General features: G+C 42.8%; 1 protein-coding gene across 1 annotated transcript in view; it reads right to left on the reverse strand.

Moving 5' to 3' along the window:
* Window positions 1–368: 368 nt before the first annotated feature.
* Window positions 369–18,219, reverse strand: part of LOC145400657 (metabotropic glutamate receptor 6-like) — a 123,345-nt gene continuing 105,494 nt past the window's right edge. The window contains exons 14-15 of the mRNA XM_080273091.1: window positions 10,459–10,660; window positions 369–580 (exon numbers count right to left, since the gene is read on the reverse strand). Coding sequence (XP_080129217.1) covers window positions 369–580; window positions 10,459–10,660 — 414 coding nt within the window. The remainder of the gene's footprint in view (window positions 581–10,458; window positions 10,661–18,219) is intronic.

Raw genomic sequence — 18,219 nt, forward strand, 5'->3', positions numbered from 1 at the left:
ACTGACAAAGAATGAAAGAATGAAGAAAGTGAGATGGATCGAAACACCTACTGTATTTTAACGACCCTGTGTGGCGACTCCTATGTTTTTGTGAGTACCTTTGCAATTAAATAGCAATGATCTTAAAGTATGCATGCTTGTAGCTGGGCTTCGCGAGCGTTTTGGTGTGCGTGCCCTTATGCCTAAGTACAGGACACCAGTTTGAACCTGAGCCATCTCTACATAGTAAGCGGTTCAGCCATTATTGAAAATATTTGGTAAGGAACTTCAAATCCTGAAAGTCTTAACTGGTTACCCAGTATGACACCAAAAGGTTGCCCTTAGGATGTTCCATATTTTGAGAAAACTCACCACATAAGTACTGTCCACTAGAGTTGCACATCGAGGACATCCTGCAGAAGTCCATTGGCAGCAGGCAGCGGATGTGAAGGTGTGAGTACAGCAGTGACGTCCCCGCAGTGATGTTCGGGCGGGTCACAGGGCGGTGGGCAGGTCTGGGTGGCACTGTGGCACCCACCATCACACACACTGCCAGGCGCCCGTAGCTTCTCCTGCAGCTCGTATTCTCGTGGTAGCAACACTGGAAAAGAAGACAGGCAAATGATCATCATCATTTGCAGTTTATAAAGTTGTATTTAAAAGAGTTTTGGAGAGAAAGTAACACCTCTTAATGAGTAAAATATCCTGCACGTTATCTTTCAGTATCGTCTTGCAAGTTATTGATGCAAACTATGTCGATATTAAGGCGATGTTTAGTCACATACTAAAGAATGCAAAGATATGATACACAAAATAAATCGCTAAGGAAGAGGTGCTACCATATCTCCCATACCACATGGAACACAGATCCCATTCTAGCAGCGTGATCACCATCATCATAATCGTCAGCTGTAGAACTGGTTTGGGGGAGAGGCAAGAAAGTTTAGTACAATATTCTTTAAGGACGACAGAAGAAAGGAAAACTTAGTCAGTCATCATCACCATCATCACCAGCTGTAGCTCACAGCTGCTGGTTGGTAGTACAACAACAACTATAATCCGAACAACAACAATAATCTCAGCAACAACAATACTAGAGTGGGCAGGTGGCTCAGGGGAGAAGGGAACAGGTCAGGCAGTGGCGTTGTGGTGGAGGGAGAGGGTAAGAAGGAATAATTAGTTACCGATATCAGTACCGTAATCACAAAAAAATTGCATAATAACCTCTTGTAGACTTACGAAATAGAGGGATGACTACTTTGATTTAGAACATCTATCTTCTTCAGCCAGAGGAAGCCATTTTTAATTCATTCTCTCTACCACTTGTTCACTTTCCTCATCTTAGGGAAGATGGGGAGATCATAAACCCCACAAGACCAGAAAGTTTGTCTTAAGGCGAAACAAATCATCAGGAAACAGTAAGAACAGAATAAGAAATACATCATCAAAACGAAGAACTTAATATCAATCTATTTTGAGCTAGGCATAAAGAAATGAACCAAAAATATGTGGAAAGAATCAAACCACAAAAAAATAGGAAGCTCGCACACACACACACACACACACACACACACACACACACACACACACACACACACACACACACACACACACAATCATCATCATCATCACTATCATCATCACCATCATCCAAGCCAAGTTCATGCACCAGACAACCTCAAAGCAACACTCTATTCCATATACGACTATTCCATATACAAATTAAATTCTTTTGGTAATGTTAAGTATTTCTGTTGTGTTTATCATTCCCCTAATGCCCCTCCAAAGCCGAGTGTGTTTGACTCTGTTTCTTCACAGCTATGCGTCCTCAACATTAATACTGCATAAGAAATTACTATTCTGGGTGATTTTAATGTCCATAATGTTGAATGGCTCACTTATTCAGCCAGAATTGATGACTCTGATCTTGAATGTGAGCTATTTGCAGACTCATTTAATCTCAACCAGTTAGTCAGTCAACCCACCCGTGTACCAGACAACCCCAATCAGAATCCCCACCTATTGGACTTGTTTCTAACAACCAATTCAGACAATTACAGTGTCGAAGTGATGTCCCCCCTCGGATCCTCGGATCATTGTCTGATTCAAGCCACAAGTTTAACACCTACCACACCCTCCTGCTCTGAACTTGTCGTGGTGACTAAATGGCACTACGACGTGGGCAGACTGGGAGGGATTCCATACTTTTTTCATGGATGTCCATTGGACCTCCTTTTTCTCCCAAGATGCAAATTCCACGTTGGGCCACATACTGTACAGGATTTCATTAAAGTCGGCATGGAAACATTCATTCCCCATCATAGGTACAGAAAAAGATGTAATTCTCCTAAATGGTTTGACCACAATTGTGCTAGAGTAACAGAACATAAAACAATAGCCTACAACACTTATACAAGGACCAAAACCAAAGAAGCCTTTAACTATTATAGAAATATCAGAAACCATGCCAGAATTATTATCAATCTTTCTAAATCAAACTTTCTTCAAAGACAGGCTAACAAACTACTAAACAACCCAAATGATAAAATATTCTGGTCAACCCTTAATTCATTCAAAACTAACTTCACTACCACCTCTTCCATTCCACCTTTACAGTCCCCCAATGGAAATCTAGTAAGTGACCCATGTGGAAAAGCCAAACTTCTCGTTGACATTTTTTCAACAAACTAAACCCTAAATATAGAAAGTCACAATATTCCTGTACTTGATTTTGATTCTCCTCAAATACCTCCTTTCATGATTCACACCAGATACGTACAAGCTGTATTACAGAATCTCTCAGCAGACAAAGGTACTGGTCCAGATGAAATTCCTTCAATAGTACTTAAAAATTGCTCCTCAGTGTTGGCTCCTGTAATGGCAAAATTTTTCTGTTTATGCATCCGCTCTCAAGTTTTCCAGCCTCTTGGAAAGGAGCAAATATCCATCCTGTTCCTAAAAAGGGGGCAACTTCTGATCCATCAAACTATAGACCAATTGCAATAACTTCCATTCTCGGTAAAGTTTTTGAAACACTAATGAGCAAACACATAATCAAGCATCTAGAAATCACTTAACTAATCAATGATTGGCAGTATGGATTTAGACAAGAATGTTCAACTGTAGACATTCTTTGCCTTCTCACCCATCAGATTAACAAAACAATAGACCAACACGGTGAAACACATACAATGGCACTTGATATATCAAAAGTATTTGACGGAGTACGGCACCGGGCCTTATTGTCTAAGATGTCACACTATGGCCTTGCATCACTGGTTCCTCTAATTTTTTCTTACCTTCATATTAGAAAAAAACGGGTCATGGTAGATGGAATTTATTCTCAGTTTCATTCCATAAATGCTGGCATACCTCAGGGATCAATTTTGGCGCCAACCCTCTTTCTCATTCATATAAATGACCTATCTGTCATGCACAACCCAATACACTCTTATGCTGATGACTCGACCCTTCATAGTTCTTTCACATTTAGTACCTCCTTTACACAATTTGATATTATAAATTCCCAAAGAAACACAGCAATTTCCCTGAACCAGGACCTTTCTAAAATTAATTAATGGGGACAAAAAAATCTGGTCTCATTTAATGCTCAGAAAACTAAATACATTAATTTCTCCAACAGAAAGAATCCCTCAGACTCACACATAATTTTAAATGAAGTCAGTATTCCCATATCCACCACAATTGATATCCTAGGCGTTACTCTAAACCCCAACCTAAGCTGGACAGCTTATGTAAAATCCCTTGCTAAAAATGCTTCTTAAAAAATGGGACTTATGTACAGAGTTCGTGAGTTCTTCACGGACGAGCAGATGGCCACAATATACAAAGGTCGTGCGTTCTCATATCGAATACTGTTCACCACTGTGGAGTGGATGTGGAGCGGTTGCATTGAGGCAGTTAAACAAAATTCAAAATAAAGCCATTAGCTTAATCAATAATCCTGCCATTACGCAAGACCTTCCTCCTTTATCAGTACGTAGAGATGTTGCGTCTTTAGCATTATTTTCTTGACACCACTGTAAGTGCTCTGATGAACTGGCTTCAATTGTGCCTCCCCGCCACATTTTCTCCCTAAATACTCGGGCAGCTGGGAGCGCCCATGAACTCACACTCTCTCCCCGGCAATGCAGAACCTCTGTTTATTAAAATTCATTTATCCCCAGAACTACTACTCTCTGGAATTCACTTCCTGGGAGTTATTTCCCGCAAACATTTAATCCACTTCAATTTAAATCCAGTTGTTATAAATATTTTATGAATGGAGGATGCCTTTAGGCACATGGACTTATTTTTTTTCTTTTGTTTTTCCTTCCTCCATTCATTATTTAAAAAAAAAAAAAAAAAAAAAAAACTGATGGTGTTCCCCATCTCATCTCAATAAAGGGACACACTTCCACCGGCAGCATTTTATTCTGCATCATCTTGGCTTTAAACTGTATATTCTAAAGTAAAACGACAACGAACAGTCCCGGATTGAGCCTTGTGAGGCGCATGGGCCCCATGCAGGGCCACTGTACCCCAGAGCACTTACTTCCTCCCTTTGTTTTTGTCATCTTCTGTGTAGTGGCAGGAGAACTTATTCATCTTAGGAGATACCTCTCGATCTGAAGGGATAAAAACATTAACATGTTTTATTTAATTTTAATTAGGTGGGGGTGCTCACCCACCACTCACTCGATGCAGTGCTGCTCGCGGATGCCTGCCCTTTCCTTACCTCCTTCCATCTTTTCTTCCATCCTCTTCTGTCTTTCTTTCCTTCATTCTTCTCTCTTCCTGCTGTCAAAGGGTGGCTCTACACTGAGTGACAAGCCAAATGGTTTCCTGTATACCAGGAAACCATTTACTAAGCTGGCTGGTAGCCATATAACCAAATAATGGCATCTGGTGAATTAGTGGGTAATTAAGGCTTTCCAATCGGATTGAGCCAGTGCAGGTTTATAACCAAGGGATGGTATAGGGTTTATTGTGCACGTAATGCCGCTCAGGGATGAGTGAGACTGTTCACTCTCGTCTAAAATTTCAGAACCAATTTGTCTTGCCTCGGACAGCTACGCTCCTCACGGTGCAACACTGGATTAGATGATGATGATGGATGTCAGATAATGTTATTCTTTATAAGAGAAATCTGTTTAACGAAAATGGTTAACTATTTCAGTCAGATTATTCTTTCCTAGCTATATACAAACAAATTTACTCAGACTTAGAGAGACCTGTCGAACGGAAGAAGTTAGATATGGCCTTCTTGTCTCTTTCACTCCTAGACGTTTCCCCACTGATGAATAACGAGGTATCAGGAATGCACCAATAAAACACGTCACTGGAAAGGCCATGAGAGTAGCTGATTGACTTCTGGGAGACTCAATCCATTATGCAAAGCGCATGACCTTCTCTCCGACTGGTACTATACCGTAGTCCAGAAGACCGCCAAGAATGTCAATTTCGTTTCGATCGTTTTGTTTATGAAGGCTCCAACATCTCTGCATGCATCAGCCTTGGTCACCTAATGCCGGCTCTCCATGCTGCTCGATCTCTGGCAGCTTTCCTGTTCAGTCCCTTATCCCTGAGGTTACAACCAGTGGCTTCATCCCAGGTCTTTTTCAGTCCACCTCTCGCAACCCTACCACAACATTAACACTTCTCGTTTTCTGCACCCATTTATAATCCCCAGTCCTCTCAACATGCCCAAACCATCTCAGTCTACCTCTCCCCATTATAACACCAATACATTCCAGTACCATCCTACTGTACCTCGCAACTCTTCAATCATAAACCTTGTCCTCCCCCCTCCCCAGGCTTCAGACTCAGGGACGCACAGCACATCCACCTAATCACTGTCATTTCTATGCATTTGACCTGTGAATATTCTCTTCCTTTACTGCCCAGCTCTCACTACTATGCAGCATTACAATCTTAACACATACAGCATACAAAGATCCCTTAGCACGGAGGGAGAGCCCTCTCATTGTCAGGAAAGGCAACACCTCCCTGAACTTCTTCCAACCAACCCTCACTCTAGTCACAGAGATAGCTCCAGCCCCACCTCCAGCACATAACATGCCTCCCAAATAACACAACTCTTCCACACACTCAAGAGACTCACCAGCAAGATCAATCTTTCACACCGGACAAATTCCACATCCTCTCCTCAACACACAGCACACATGAAATCAGCATTATCTCACAGTCTGCCTCCAATACCATTACATCTCTTATGCATCTACTTATCACAAACACTGCACAGGGTGGAATTACTTCCCAAGCCTTTGTGGCAAATTGCACATGACCATTCTTCCTCTTCTTTGACAGTACCGCCACGAGCCCTAGATATCATCACTTGTGTTACCTCCGCCAACGAAGTTGGAGGAGGTTATGTATTCCGCTATGTTTGTTTGTCTGTCCACAAGATATCTCGGAAAGATCGCAATGATTTTCAGTGAAATTTTGTGGAAGGATGCTCCATGGGCCAAGAAAGAATTTATTAAATATAGGGGTGGATCCGGATCCGGATCCTTCTGCACATCTCCAAAAGTTCTCAACAAATGTCAATGAAATTTTGTGGAAGGGTGGGCCATGGAACAAGAAAGAATTGATTACATTATGGGGTGGATCTGGATCCGGATTCTATGTATCCCGCACAATATCTCCAAAGGTTCTCAACGAATTTCAATACAATTTTGCGGATGAGTGGGCAATGGGTCAAAGAACAATTGAATAATTTTGTGGTCAGATCCATGTCCTAACTATTCCACACAATATCTCCACGGATCCGGATCTGGATCCTTTTCAATGGCAGTGGCATTGGCGGAGGTATATGCTCTCTGAGTGCATTCTAGTTTCATCTGCATTTACTCTTAAGCCCTTGTGCCCCATGCCATCTCTCCACTCCCTAAATCATTCCTCCTCCTCTTTCATTCTTGGCAGTCGTCCCCAAGTCATCAGCATACAGTATCTCCCACGGAAGTCCCTTTCTGAAGCCACGTGAGAGGGCTTCAAGTACCATGTTAAACAATAAGGGCTCAAAGACTGAAGCCTGATGCACACCAACATGCACGGAACACTTCATCACTCAAATCTCCATTCACCCTCATCTGGGTGCGAGCACCCACATACATAGTCATAACCACCCTAACCAGCCATGCCTTGATCCCAAGCTTTATCATTGCCTGCTTCGCCACCTCTCTAGGGACTCTGTCAAGGGCATTCTCCCCCCCCAAAAAAAAAAAAAGTACAGATCCATTTTCTTTCCTATATATTTTTCCTGAAATTGTTGCATATAAACCCAAACTACATCTCATCAATATTCACTGTTTTTCTAACCATACCTTCTAGATCTCTCTCCATTACCTTCATTTTCTGATCCAAATGCTTCATGCCTCTATAATTTCCTCTTTCTAGGCCAGGGTATCACCCTTCCCCTCGTACACATTTACAATTACGCTCTTCAGCCAATCATCTGGGATAACACACTCATGTATAATCATATTTATCAAATTAGTGACTAACCTTATTCCTATATCTCCTGAGACTATCAACATTCAGCAGTCAACTCTGACACCCCTGCTGCCATCCCCAACTGCATCCTACCTATTGCCCTGCTCACAGTAGCAGTGTCAGTCAAATATCAAGGGCCAAACACTGGAGCTACTGGCTCCAAATCTTCCCTGTCTCAGTCAAATTCTTCACTCTACTGCTTATAATGCCCTCTCCAGGCATCTTTCATATCCCCACTGTTCACCACTACCTTTCCTTTATCATTATTTATACACTGCTTACCTATGATATCCTTGTTTTCTCTCTTCATCTGATTTGCCACCTTATATACCAGAGTCTTCCCTTCCACACTATTAACGTTATCAAGTAAAAGTCTCTGAGACTCAGACAATGTCCTATAAACGTCTTTTCTTTTGGCAGCCAAGTATTCCTCTTTGTTACCACCCTTTTCCCATTCCCGGAAAAGCCTCCTGTTCTCCTTACCCTCATCCCACCACTAAGTTACTTTACATCTAAGGGACCCCCTTGTCTATCCATACACTGAATTACTAACTCTCAATAGGGTTGTTCTTGAGAGCTCTGTACTGTTCATTAACACTTCTGTCAACGGCTCCCTGTTCGGCCACATGTCACGATAAAAAGCGTCCCTACTTCTTGGTTTTTCAGCTTAAATTCTTTCCTACTAGGTGCATAGGTCCTCTTTTTCATCACCCGCTTCTTAAGGACCATGTCATTTATTAATAACTTGTGTTGCTGAACACACTTCTCGCCCCGTGTAACTTTAACACCTCTCACTTATCTCCTTTCAGCCCTCCTGACCAGTAAATAGTCTATCTGGCAGCTACTTCCTCCAAACTCATATGTAATCATCCTACTCTCTCTTTACCCATAATGTGTGTTGCACACAGTCACGTTTATTGCCTACCATTACTAAGGTATCGTTTCCCCTTCATCATTTCTTGTACCATATGCACATCCCCCATGTACTCCTTCATATTTTGAGCTGCTTCATCTACATCACCATTTAAGTCCCCTCCCAAAACTACATTCTCATTATCACCCACACCACTTACTACATATATTAAGTCATCCAAGAATCTATCCTTCTCCACCTCATCCAACCCTGCCTGTGGAACATACGCTGATGAAAAGATTATCCCACTGAACAATATTTTCACTACTATTATCCCTTCACTTATTCTCATTATATTCATGACATATTCCACCCATTTCACTATAATCAACACACCCACACCACCGTATCCATCTGCCCTACCATGCTAAAATGACTTTTTTTTTTTTTTTAAATAACAGAATGGAGGAAGGAAAAACAAATGAATAAAAAAAATAATAATCCATACACCAGATTACTGGTGTCCTCTGTTCATAAAATATCTGCAGCAGTTAGACTTGAACAGCTGTGGGTTGAAATTTGGAGGGGAAACAACTCTGGGGAAGCGTTTTCCAGTGAGATGCAGTACCGACAATCCCTCCTGGTAGTCATTCTGACTAATCCTCCCCCATATCTGACTACCTCACTCATCCAACATCCACTCACCTCCTACTCAACGCCTCAGCTACTTCCTCTGCTCTACTCCTCAATCTTCCTGCACTCCATGACGCCAATCTGATCCCCTTGGGTGATTTGGTGTCCTCAGGCTTTGATTCCCTTTCTATTCTGTCATAATCGGTAAAAATAACGGGAGAGACAGACCACAGGCCCCCCGTCTTGCACAGTCCCAGGTCCAGGCATGGGATCTGGGACCCATAGCCCACCAGCCATGACCTGTGGCTGTCACAGTGGCCTCGGGACACCCTGCCAGAACAGATGCAGGGACACCCTCCACGCATACCTTGGCACTGTAACTGCCCCGCCATTATACACCCACTGATATGGCAGCCTTCTGGGGTGCTACACCCATGTTTGGGCCCCTCTATCTTGAGAGGAAGTGGCAGCCTGGGAACCACAATGCCCTATACCCTCTAGCACAGATCCAAGCCCCATTCCATCCCGGCCCCAAAATCTATACTGGCAGAGTCCTAGTCATGCCTCCCCTCAGTAAGCCTGCCACTAGGTAGCGGGGATAAAGTTTTCTGGCTGCATTCCCTTGCTGGCATCAAACCCTGTGATGTAGTGACGTACATTGTGTGATATGTAAGGCGCATGTAGGATAATGCACGAGATAGTTAAAGCAAAGTGTTTGAGAGAGTATGCTAGTCTACTATTCATGTTAATGTCACACTGAAAAGGTCAGCAAGGAGGCATGGTCAAATATTTTGATAGCTAGTGAAACAGGAGCTCCAGCTCTCCATATCACCATCATTCCCATTCCCCTTGAGAGTACCACTCTGATCAGCTGGTGCTACAGTCTACTCTCCATCTGAACTGAAATTCTGTATTCCTTCACCTCTTGCTCCCCAGTAGGATCTACTACAGGTCTTCTTGAAGGACTCACTTCCCACTTCCTAGATTTCAGCAAGTTTCGTAGTTTAATTTTACCTCTACTTGGAGGAGTGATTTGTTTCAAGGACTGAAAGAATAGGCCAAGTTAGAATAGATCAATCAGGAAAGAGAGAAAAAAGGGGTATGATGGAACACTGTAACACACATACTGAGACATAACGCTTGCAAGTTCTCACTAAAGGTAATGCACCGGCACTCTGGGTACTGGGGCTGATCTGTTATGGAGAGATGGGTGGAGTACGTTAAGTCACGCCAGGTTCACAAAGAGTGTTGGATATATGTAGGTTAAATAATTATAAAAGCTTTAGGATTTTCAAGGCCGACCCTGAAAAATACAATATGTTATGTCACCCCAGTGCAGTTCTGATTGCAATAGGCTACCAATTATGACTGTGTAAATATGTTAGGCAAAGGAAGCTTTGATTAGTTTCGTTAGCTTTTTTTAAAATATAGGAAAAAAGAACCATATCTTTCTTTATCAAACCTAAGTACTGTCCTACCTTCACTTTGGGTAGTAGAGTCAACTCGTTGCAAAGACATGGACACGTTACTTCTGACAGTGGAGTATTTGTTGGCCATCATGGACTGCCTGACGTTGCGCTCCGGTCTCAGCAAAATAATGTAGACCTTGGGCGTGAACAGACACACCAATGCTACTGTGGCGGACAGTGAGATAGTGACGGACGTGGTGGTGATGCGTAGCTGTGTACAGGAGGTTAGGTTAGCTTAGGATATAATGCATTCTTATATATATCTATATCTATCTATCTATCTATCTATATATATATATATATATATATATATATATATATATATATATATATATATATATATACAGTATATAGATAGATAGATAGATAGAAGGATAGACAGATAGATAGATAGATAGGATAGATAGATATACATATATGTATATATATATATATATATATATAACAGAACAGAGGAAGGAAAAACAAATGAATAAAAAAATAATAAACCATACACCAGATTGCTGGCATCCTCCACTCATGAAATGTCTGTAATAGTTGGACTTGAACAGTTGTAGGTTGAAGTTTGTGGGGAAACAACTCGGGGTAAACGAGTTCCAGAGAGATGCAGTTCGAGAAATAAAAGAATTCTGATAGGCAGAAGTTCTGCAATATGGATGTATGACATTCCATTCATGAGTGCTACCAAATGCCTGTGTAGCATGAGGGAAGACATGGAGAGGTGGCACAATGGATGCAACTTCGTCTGAGCATTTGCCATAAAAACTTATGTAAAATAATGCAAGGGGGGCAACATTTCCTCTTACTTATAGGGGAGGTAGTTTATTTATAATAGCAGGGTTATTAATAAATCCAACAACTTTGTTCTGAATTTTGTCTAGTTGTTTTAGTGCAACCTCTCACATCGATTCCACAAGGGTGAACAATAATCAAGCTGAGAGTGCACATGACTCTTATAAATTATAGCTAACTGCTCCTCAGTCAAGAAGTTGTGGACTCTGTACAATAATCAAAGTTTCTTTGAAGCAGTTTTAGCAAGTGATCTGACATGACAGGTCCAGCTGAGGGCACTGTTAACCGGCTCCATCCCGTTGACATATGGGTACGTTGCAACATTTTGCATTTGCCAGTCCCGGCGACGTACTGGTACGTCGTGCAATTGCAAGGTCCCTAATTTGCACAATTCTCAATTTTCACGCATGATTTTTCGTACGTATACACGGGACACCTTCCTCTATTCCTCTACAAGATGCCAAGCAGGGACAATGCCTTACACCACATAACCTCCCCCCTCCCCCCCTCACGCCATTGTCTCGGCAATTCACCTGTTACCAGTGACCTGGCCAGTAAAGATATTTAGGGCCAGAGTGATTCCCCAATCGATGACAATGTGGAGGACAAAGTTTACATAGCATTAGAAGAAGAAACAGTCAGAAATAATGATCAAGTAATGTGGCAAAAGAAGGTCAGGTATGGTGATTAGTTAGTAAGTGGAACAATGCTTATAATGCCTATATTACTGCTTGAAAACCAATATATTCTCATACTACATATAAATTCGTATCAAGTAAATAAATAAATATCGTTTATGAGTTGTGGGAAATAGTTACCCTCCCATAGAACTCGTTTTCTTTGGTGCCAACCTGTTAGAAAACCCAGTCAGGTAAGGAGGTACTCCTACCTAGATCGAGTATTTTAAACCTCAGGTGAGCGATTTCTCTATGAATTTTCGATGTTTCTCACCAAAAGCGGAGGTTTTAGCCCCCCCCAAAAAAAAATTGAAAATACCTCGGGATTGGGGGATGTCGGAGGTGCGGAAAACCTCAGGACGTGACGGGTTAAGTAAGACACCGCGAATTTCAGTTCTTTTGGAGTTGAGAATATTAATAGCACTGAAGGTAATATACGAATCTGGCAATATTTGTCTATTGGTATATTATATGTATTTGGTTTTAACAGCATTGAGACACGGTTTTTATGTCCCCATTCACTGATCGTAGATAAGTCTTGATTTACCGAGATGGCCGTACTGAGTTCAGAGTTAGAGATATTAGACTTTATAAATGGGTGTTTCAGTTTGAATGAACTGTGAAGTGTTGAGTCATCTGCATATGAAGGGATGGGATTGAGGGTGACAGATAAGAGATCATTATTATGAACCAGAAACAGGGCTGGCGGCAGAAATGATCCCTGTGATATGCCAGCGTTGAGTGGAAATTGGAATATAAATCATCTACTTTTACTTCTATTTTTCTGTTGCCGAGATATAAGGAAAACAGAGGAACAAAAGTCGTTAGTCCATAGCAAGGGAGTTCGGACAGAACGGTACAGTGCCACATTCTGTCGAAAGCTTCAGAAATATCAAAGGCTACTGCATGAGTTTCTCCATGTTGGTCAATTGATGGATGGTATGAGTTAGGGGACTGAGTATGTCAATGGTAGATCTTTCCCAGCAAAAATCATGACGTCTGTCACTAAATAAGTTCTTGGATTCAAGATGTTTAACTGTGTGATTAGTAATTAAAACTTCGAATACTTGACCAACTGAAGATGTGACAGCTATTGGTGTGTAATCAGTGGGGTCAGAGGAACTTCCTTTATTTGGAACTGGGTGGATATTGGCTTCTTTCTATGAATTAGGGAATGAAGAAGTACGTAGGCATAGTCTGAATAATTTAGCTACAACAGAGGCAAGTTCTGGGGAACATATTTTCAAAACAATTGGAGGAATTCCATCTGGGCCTGGAGCTTTGTTGGTTGGTAAATTGTCTAGGATGGATTTTGTGAATCTTATCTGCATTGTAAGTGGAACAATTTTGGGAGAATCAAATTCTGCTATTGGGATGTAATGGCTGACTTCTTCAGCAGTAGAATTTCTTGCTAATATACTGGCAAAGATATTCTCTTTCCCACGAGAGTCATTTGTAATGTTGCCATCTGAAGATTTTAATTAGGAAATGGATGATGACTTCTTAAAGTTAGTACTGAAAGCATTGAGAGCTGACCAGAATATTCTATTGTCATTAGGGTTTTTAACCCGTGAATTATGAACCACAGCTCAGGCTGAGTAGAGTCGCGTTGTAAGCCATAGCTCTGGCTGTGCCGGCCGTGCATCACCATAAACAACGCGACCCCCACGCAAACTTATGCATGGCGCTATGCAAAGATGGAGAGAGAGAGAGACAGAGAGATTTCTTCTTTTCACCAGATGTCCCTGGATGTTTATCTTCAAGTTTAAAATATACAAAAACAAAAGAATATTGTTTTTTTTTTTCTTTTTTTTTTTCACTACTCCCCTATGTAAACTTACGTATGGCCTTACACAAAGACGGAGAGAGAGAGAGAGAGAGAATTTTATTATTCACCAGATGATGCCCTGGATGTTTATCTTTAAGTTTATATTACACAAAAATTATTTAAAAAATGTTCCTTCATTTTTTGCACACCACGGGGAGGGATAAAAAAAAAAAAAAAAAGTAATAGCACAATCCTTGGGCTAAGTAGTTTTGATGCTTGATGTTGAAGAAAGTTTGATTTAGTGAGATTTATTATAGCTTTTGCATGATTTCTAGCAATTTTAAATTGAGAGAGTGATTTAGATGTTTTTTATTTTAAGTAAGAGTTACACTATATGCTAATGACTTTTGGGCCGTTGTTCTGGCACAGTTGCTATCAGACCATTTTGGAGAGTAAGATCCTTTACTGACCTGTTGAATTGGTATAAGTAAAACCGTACCAGCTAGTGTTAAGTCATAAATGGGGGACAGGGTAGAATTGACATCACCAGAGAAGAAAGACTGGCATGGAATGTCAGCAAGATAATTTCTAAATCCATTCCAGTTTGCCCTATCAAAGTGCCATCACGCCACCCTGACAGGTTCAGAACGGGGAGGTATGGGGGGGGGGCTAACTAATGAGGCTTTGATGAGATTGTGGTCAGAGTATCCAAGTGGTGACAGCACTTATATCCTGTATTGATCTGGATTATTTGTCAAGAATAGATCCAAGAGATGGGCATTATGGTCAGGATTATCTGGCATTCTGGTTGGTTGCTTTACCAACTGCTTGAGATTAAACGATTCTGCAAACAGCTCACACTCTAGAACAGCATCGTCAGTCCTGGCAGAATGCAATAACCATTCAACATTATTTACGTTAAAATCACTCAAAATAGTAATTTCCGTGCTAAGGGCAAGGTTAAAGTTACTCAACTGTGTGGATATGGAGTCAAATACATTGGGCTCTGAAGAAGCATTGGGGGAGAGATAGACTACACAGATATATTTGGTAATATTTAGATACTTTAGTTTAAACAATGAGTAATCAAAATTAGTTGAAGTGATGTTTAAAAGTATCAATTCCATATTCTGATTTGATATAACATGTGCCCCCTTTGTTACGGAAGTTTAAGAGGAGATGGTAACCAGGAAAACAAAATGAGGATATTTCATTAGAGGGAGAACTTTGTGGTTCTGTGAGGGACAGGGCCAGAGGGAATATGGACTGTAGGAATAAATGAACTGAATTCAGGTTGGTGCTGAGACCACGGATATTGGTGAAGGATACAGCAACACCCGCACTTCTCCGCTAACGAGCATGAATGGAATCTGCAATAGTCGCTGTCGGCACAGTCGCATCATGGCGACCGGGAGGACCCTGTGTCGCAATTCCTACCCTGCTAGTGGTGGCAATCCAAGATACCACCTCGTTCACTAGTAATAATTCAATGGCCGTTGTTAAAGGAAGCCGATATAGAAGGTGTGATATCTTATGTGCATGTAGTGTGGTGTAGACAGTTGAAGGCAGTGGTACTAAGAGAGTATGCTGGCCTACCCTCTGTGTAAATGAAAGCACTGAAAATGTTCAGCAAAGGGAGATGATCAGGATCAAGTCCCGAGGGCTGGTGAAACGGGAGCTCCAGCTCTCCCTGACACCAGCATGCCGTCCACCTCGGGAGTACTGCCCTGTTCGACTGGTGCTACAGTCTACTCCTCTTCCTCTCTCTCTCTCTCTCTCCTCTCTCTCCTCCGCTGTAGGGGGTCACCTTGACGTGGTGGTGGGGCTTGAAGCGTGGTTGGCAGTGCCACCTACTTGGGAGGCATGCCTACCTTTGTAGGGTTCGGCATTTGTCGGCCTCATAAACCAAGCACCCCCTACATCACTAGTAGAGGAGGTCTGCTGGTGATGTTAGTCCCTGCCCATTTGCCATCTAGCGCAGGACTGTTGCCTCCCCACATGTTTGCCGTGTGTGGCGTCCCGTAATGCTGGGAGATGGGAGTCCTGGAGGTTGAGCAATGCTGCATGATGTGTCCTGCAGCTAGCAATACACCTCTTTGGTCCCTTATTCTGGCTAGACGGGTGGCCTGGTTGGGCCCGATCAGGTCAATCGGCTGGTCATGCATTGGCTAGGGTTAAGTGGGCACTGGGGGGCCTGATGGCTCCTATCGTCCTGGAGTCACCCTTGTCCAGGTCCCCCAGTGGTTATCTGCATATACTCCTCTGCTACCCCTGGGGTCGTCAGTGGCTCTGTCCCTGACATATGGTCTCCCCTTGTTGGACTCCATGGTGGGTGGGGGGGTGGGGGAATGAAGTCTCATGTGCTTATTATGGATAATTCTATTAATCCCCAACATGGCCAAAAGGATGACGACCATATATCTGCCCCTGGACTTCCCTCTGACCCATCTAATGAAAAGGTTCCGTCTTCAACAACTGCTTCTCTTCATGTCGACATTGGAACCTTATCAACAACTGGCACATTCAAAGTCTCGTACGGGATCTGGTCCTACTAATACTATTTTGTCCCCACGTGAGGTCTTGCCTGGCTTTTATGAACCAGCCCATTTTGCTCGGTACCTGGTGATCCGGGCAGTGGAGGGTGTCCATGTGGCGGACTTAGATATTTTTGAGGTGTACCGGACTATTGTTTCTGCTTGTGGTAGGGAGCCAAAAATGTCATCACAACAGGATGGGAGCCTCCTTGTGGAGGTCACCTCTCCAGAGGAGAGAGATCGACTCTGTGCTCTGTCCAAAGTATCTGGGACCTCTGTTACGTGCTTGCTGCATCCCACTTTCAACCAATCTTTTGAGGTGGTCTACTCTAGAGAGCTGCTCCGGTACTCGGAAGAAAAACTTCTTGAAGAACTGAAAGTCTGTGGTGTCATTAAAGTGGAAAGATTCCACAAGAAGATTGATGGTATCCTTTTGCCAATGCCCTCCCTTTTGTTAACTTTCGATGCCACTCAGCTTCCATCATCCATTAAGGTTGCTTGGTTATCTTTAAAGGTGAAGCCATATGTACCCAGTCCGAGACGTTGTTATCACTGTCAAAATTATGGCCACGTCAGCAAATACTGTCGTCGACTATTGCAGAGGCTTCCAGCGATATGTACCACATGTGGAATTTCCCATGAGACTTTGAATTGTTCTGGTACGGAGACCTGCGTCAACTGTGGGGGTGCTCATGCAGCTACCTCCAAATCTTGTGACAGATGTAAATTTGAGTGAGGCTTTGGCTCTGTGCACTAGTGAGAGAATTACCTTTAAAGAGGCTAAACACAGAGTTATGTCTATGTATATTCGACCTGGAGTTTCCATCACTTCAGTTCTGTCATGGTCCATCCAGTCAAGCCGCCATTCTGGTGGCAGTGAACAGGATTCTCGACGACGTGAGAGTCCCGGTATTCGGTCAACTTCCAGCACATCCGATAGAATGCTGATTCCCTTGGTGCCTGTCAGCAACAAATTTGCAGCTTTGGGAGACACTGCTGATGGCGAAGACACCTCAGCTAGTACCTCCAGGAATATGTCTAAGAATATCTCTGTGATTCCTTCTGAACTTGTGCAGGCTGAGGTACATAACCCTCACCAGTCCTACTCTAAACGCATTCGTGAATCCACTGAATCATTGATAGATGTTCCCCCAACGAAAGCTTCCCATGCCGATCAGGGTGGCCCCTCTGATAGTGCTATTACGCCGGTCGTAGCTACCGAGCTGGATGGTGTCTCTGTGGGCACAGACCCCAAAGTATCCCCACTACGGTCTGGGGCTAAGTCCACTTCCGTTTCTCAGGATCCCAGCTCTGTGGGATGCACTACTGGTCATACTTCTCCTTCTGATGGCACTGCCTGCTCTGATCTGGCTAAGGCAACTTGCGGTCCCTCTGCCAAGTCATCTTTTGCTCCACCACAGAAGAAGACTGTTGTTCGGCCTGCTTCTTCCTCCACTTTGCCATCTTCAAAATCAGGTATTTTGGGCTCCTCATCCAAGGGGATAGCTATAGGGATGAAAACTATTAAAGCTAACCCTCGGCCAAATAAGTAGAAACCCGTCAAGGTTTCCAGCGTCTGGAACTCTGGGGAGGCAAGGTTATCTCGACCCTTATCCTGATTATTTCTTCACAATGGATACTATGGCGTTCTCAGCCAGTATATTACAATGGAACTGTAGAGGTGCGATGGGAAACTGGGAGGAATTGCAGTTATTACTCTCTGCTCTGAACCCACAATGTGTCTGTCTTCAGGAGACGATGATGGGAGACAGACAGTTCCTTTCTATTAGGGGGTACGAGGTCTTCCATGCATCCCCTCCTGGTGGTCACAGCAATGGATGTGCAATTTTGTGCCTTTCTGATGTCCCCTTTGTTTCCTTTGTGATACAGTCTCCCTTTCAAGTTCTAGCAGTACAGATGCACGTTGGGAGACACTATACCATCTGTTGTCTGTACCTTCCACCTTCCATCCCTGTTATGCGTGCAGATCTGGAAACCG

The sequence above is a fragment of the Coenobita brevimanus genome, chromosome 53, assembly GCF_032717465.1.
Source record: "Coenobita brevimanus isolate Jiangsu-jjx chromosome 53, ASM3271746v2, whole genome shotgun sequence".
In the NCBI taxonomy this organism is placed as follows: domain Eukaryota; kingdom Metazoa; phylum Arthropoda; class Malacostraca; order Decapoda; family Coenobitidae; genus Coenobita; species Coenobita brevimanus.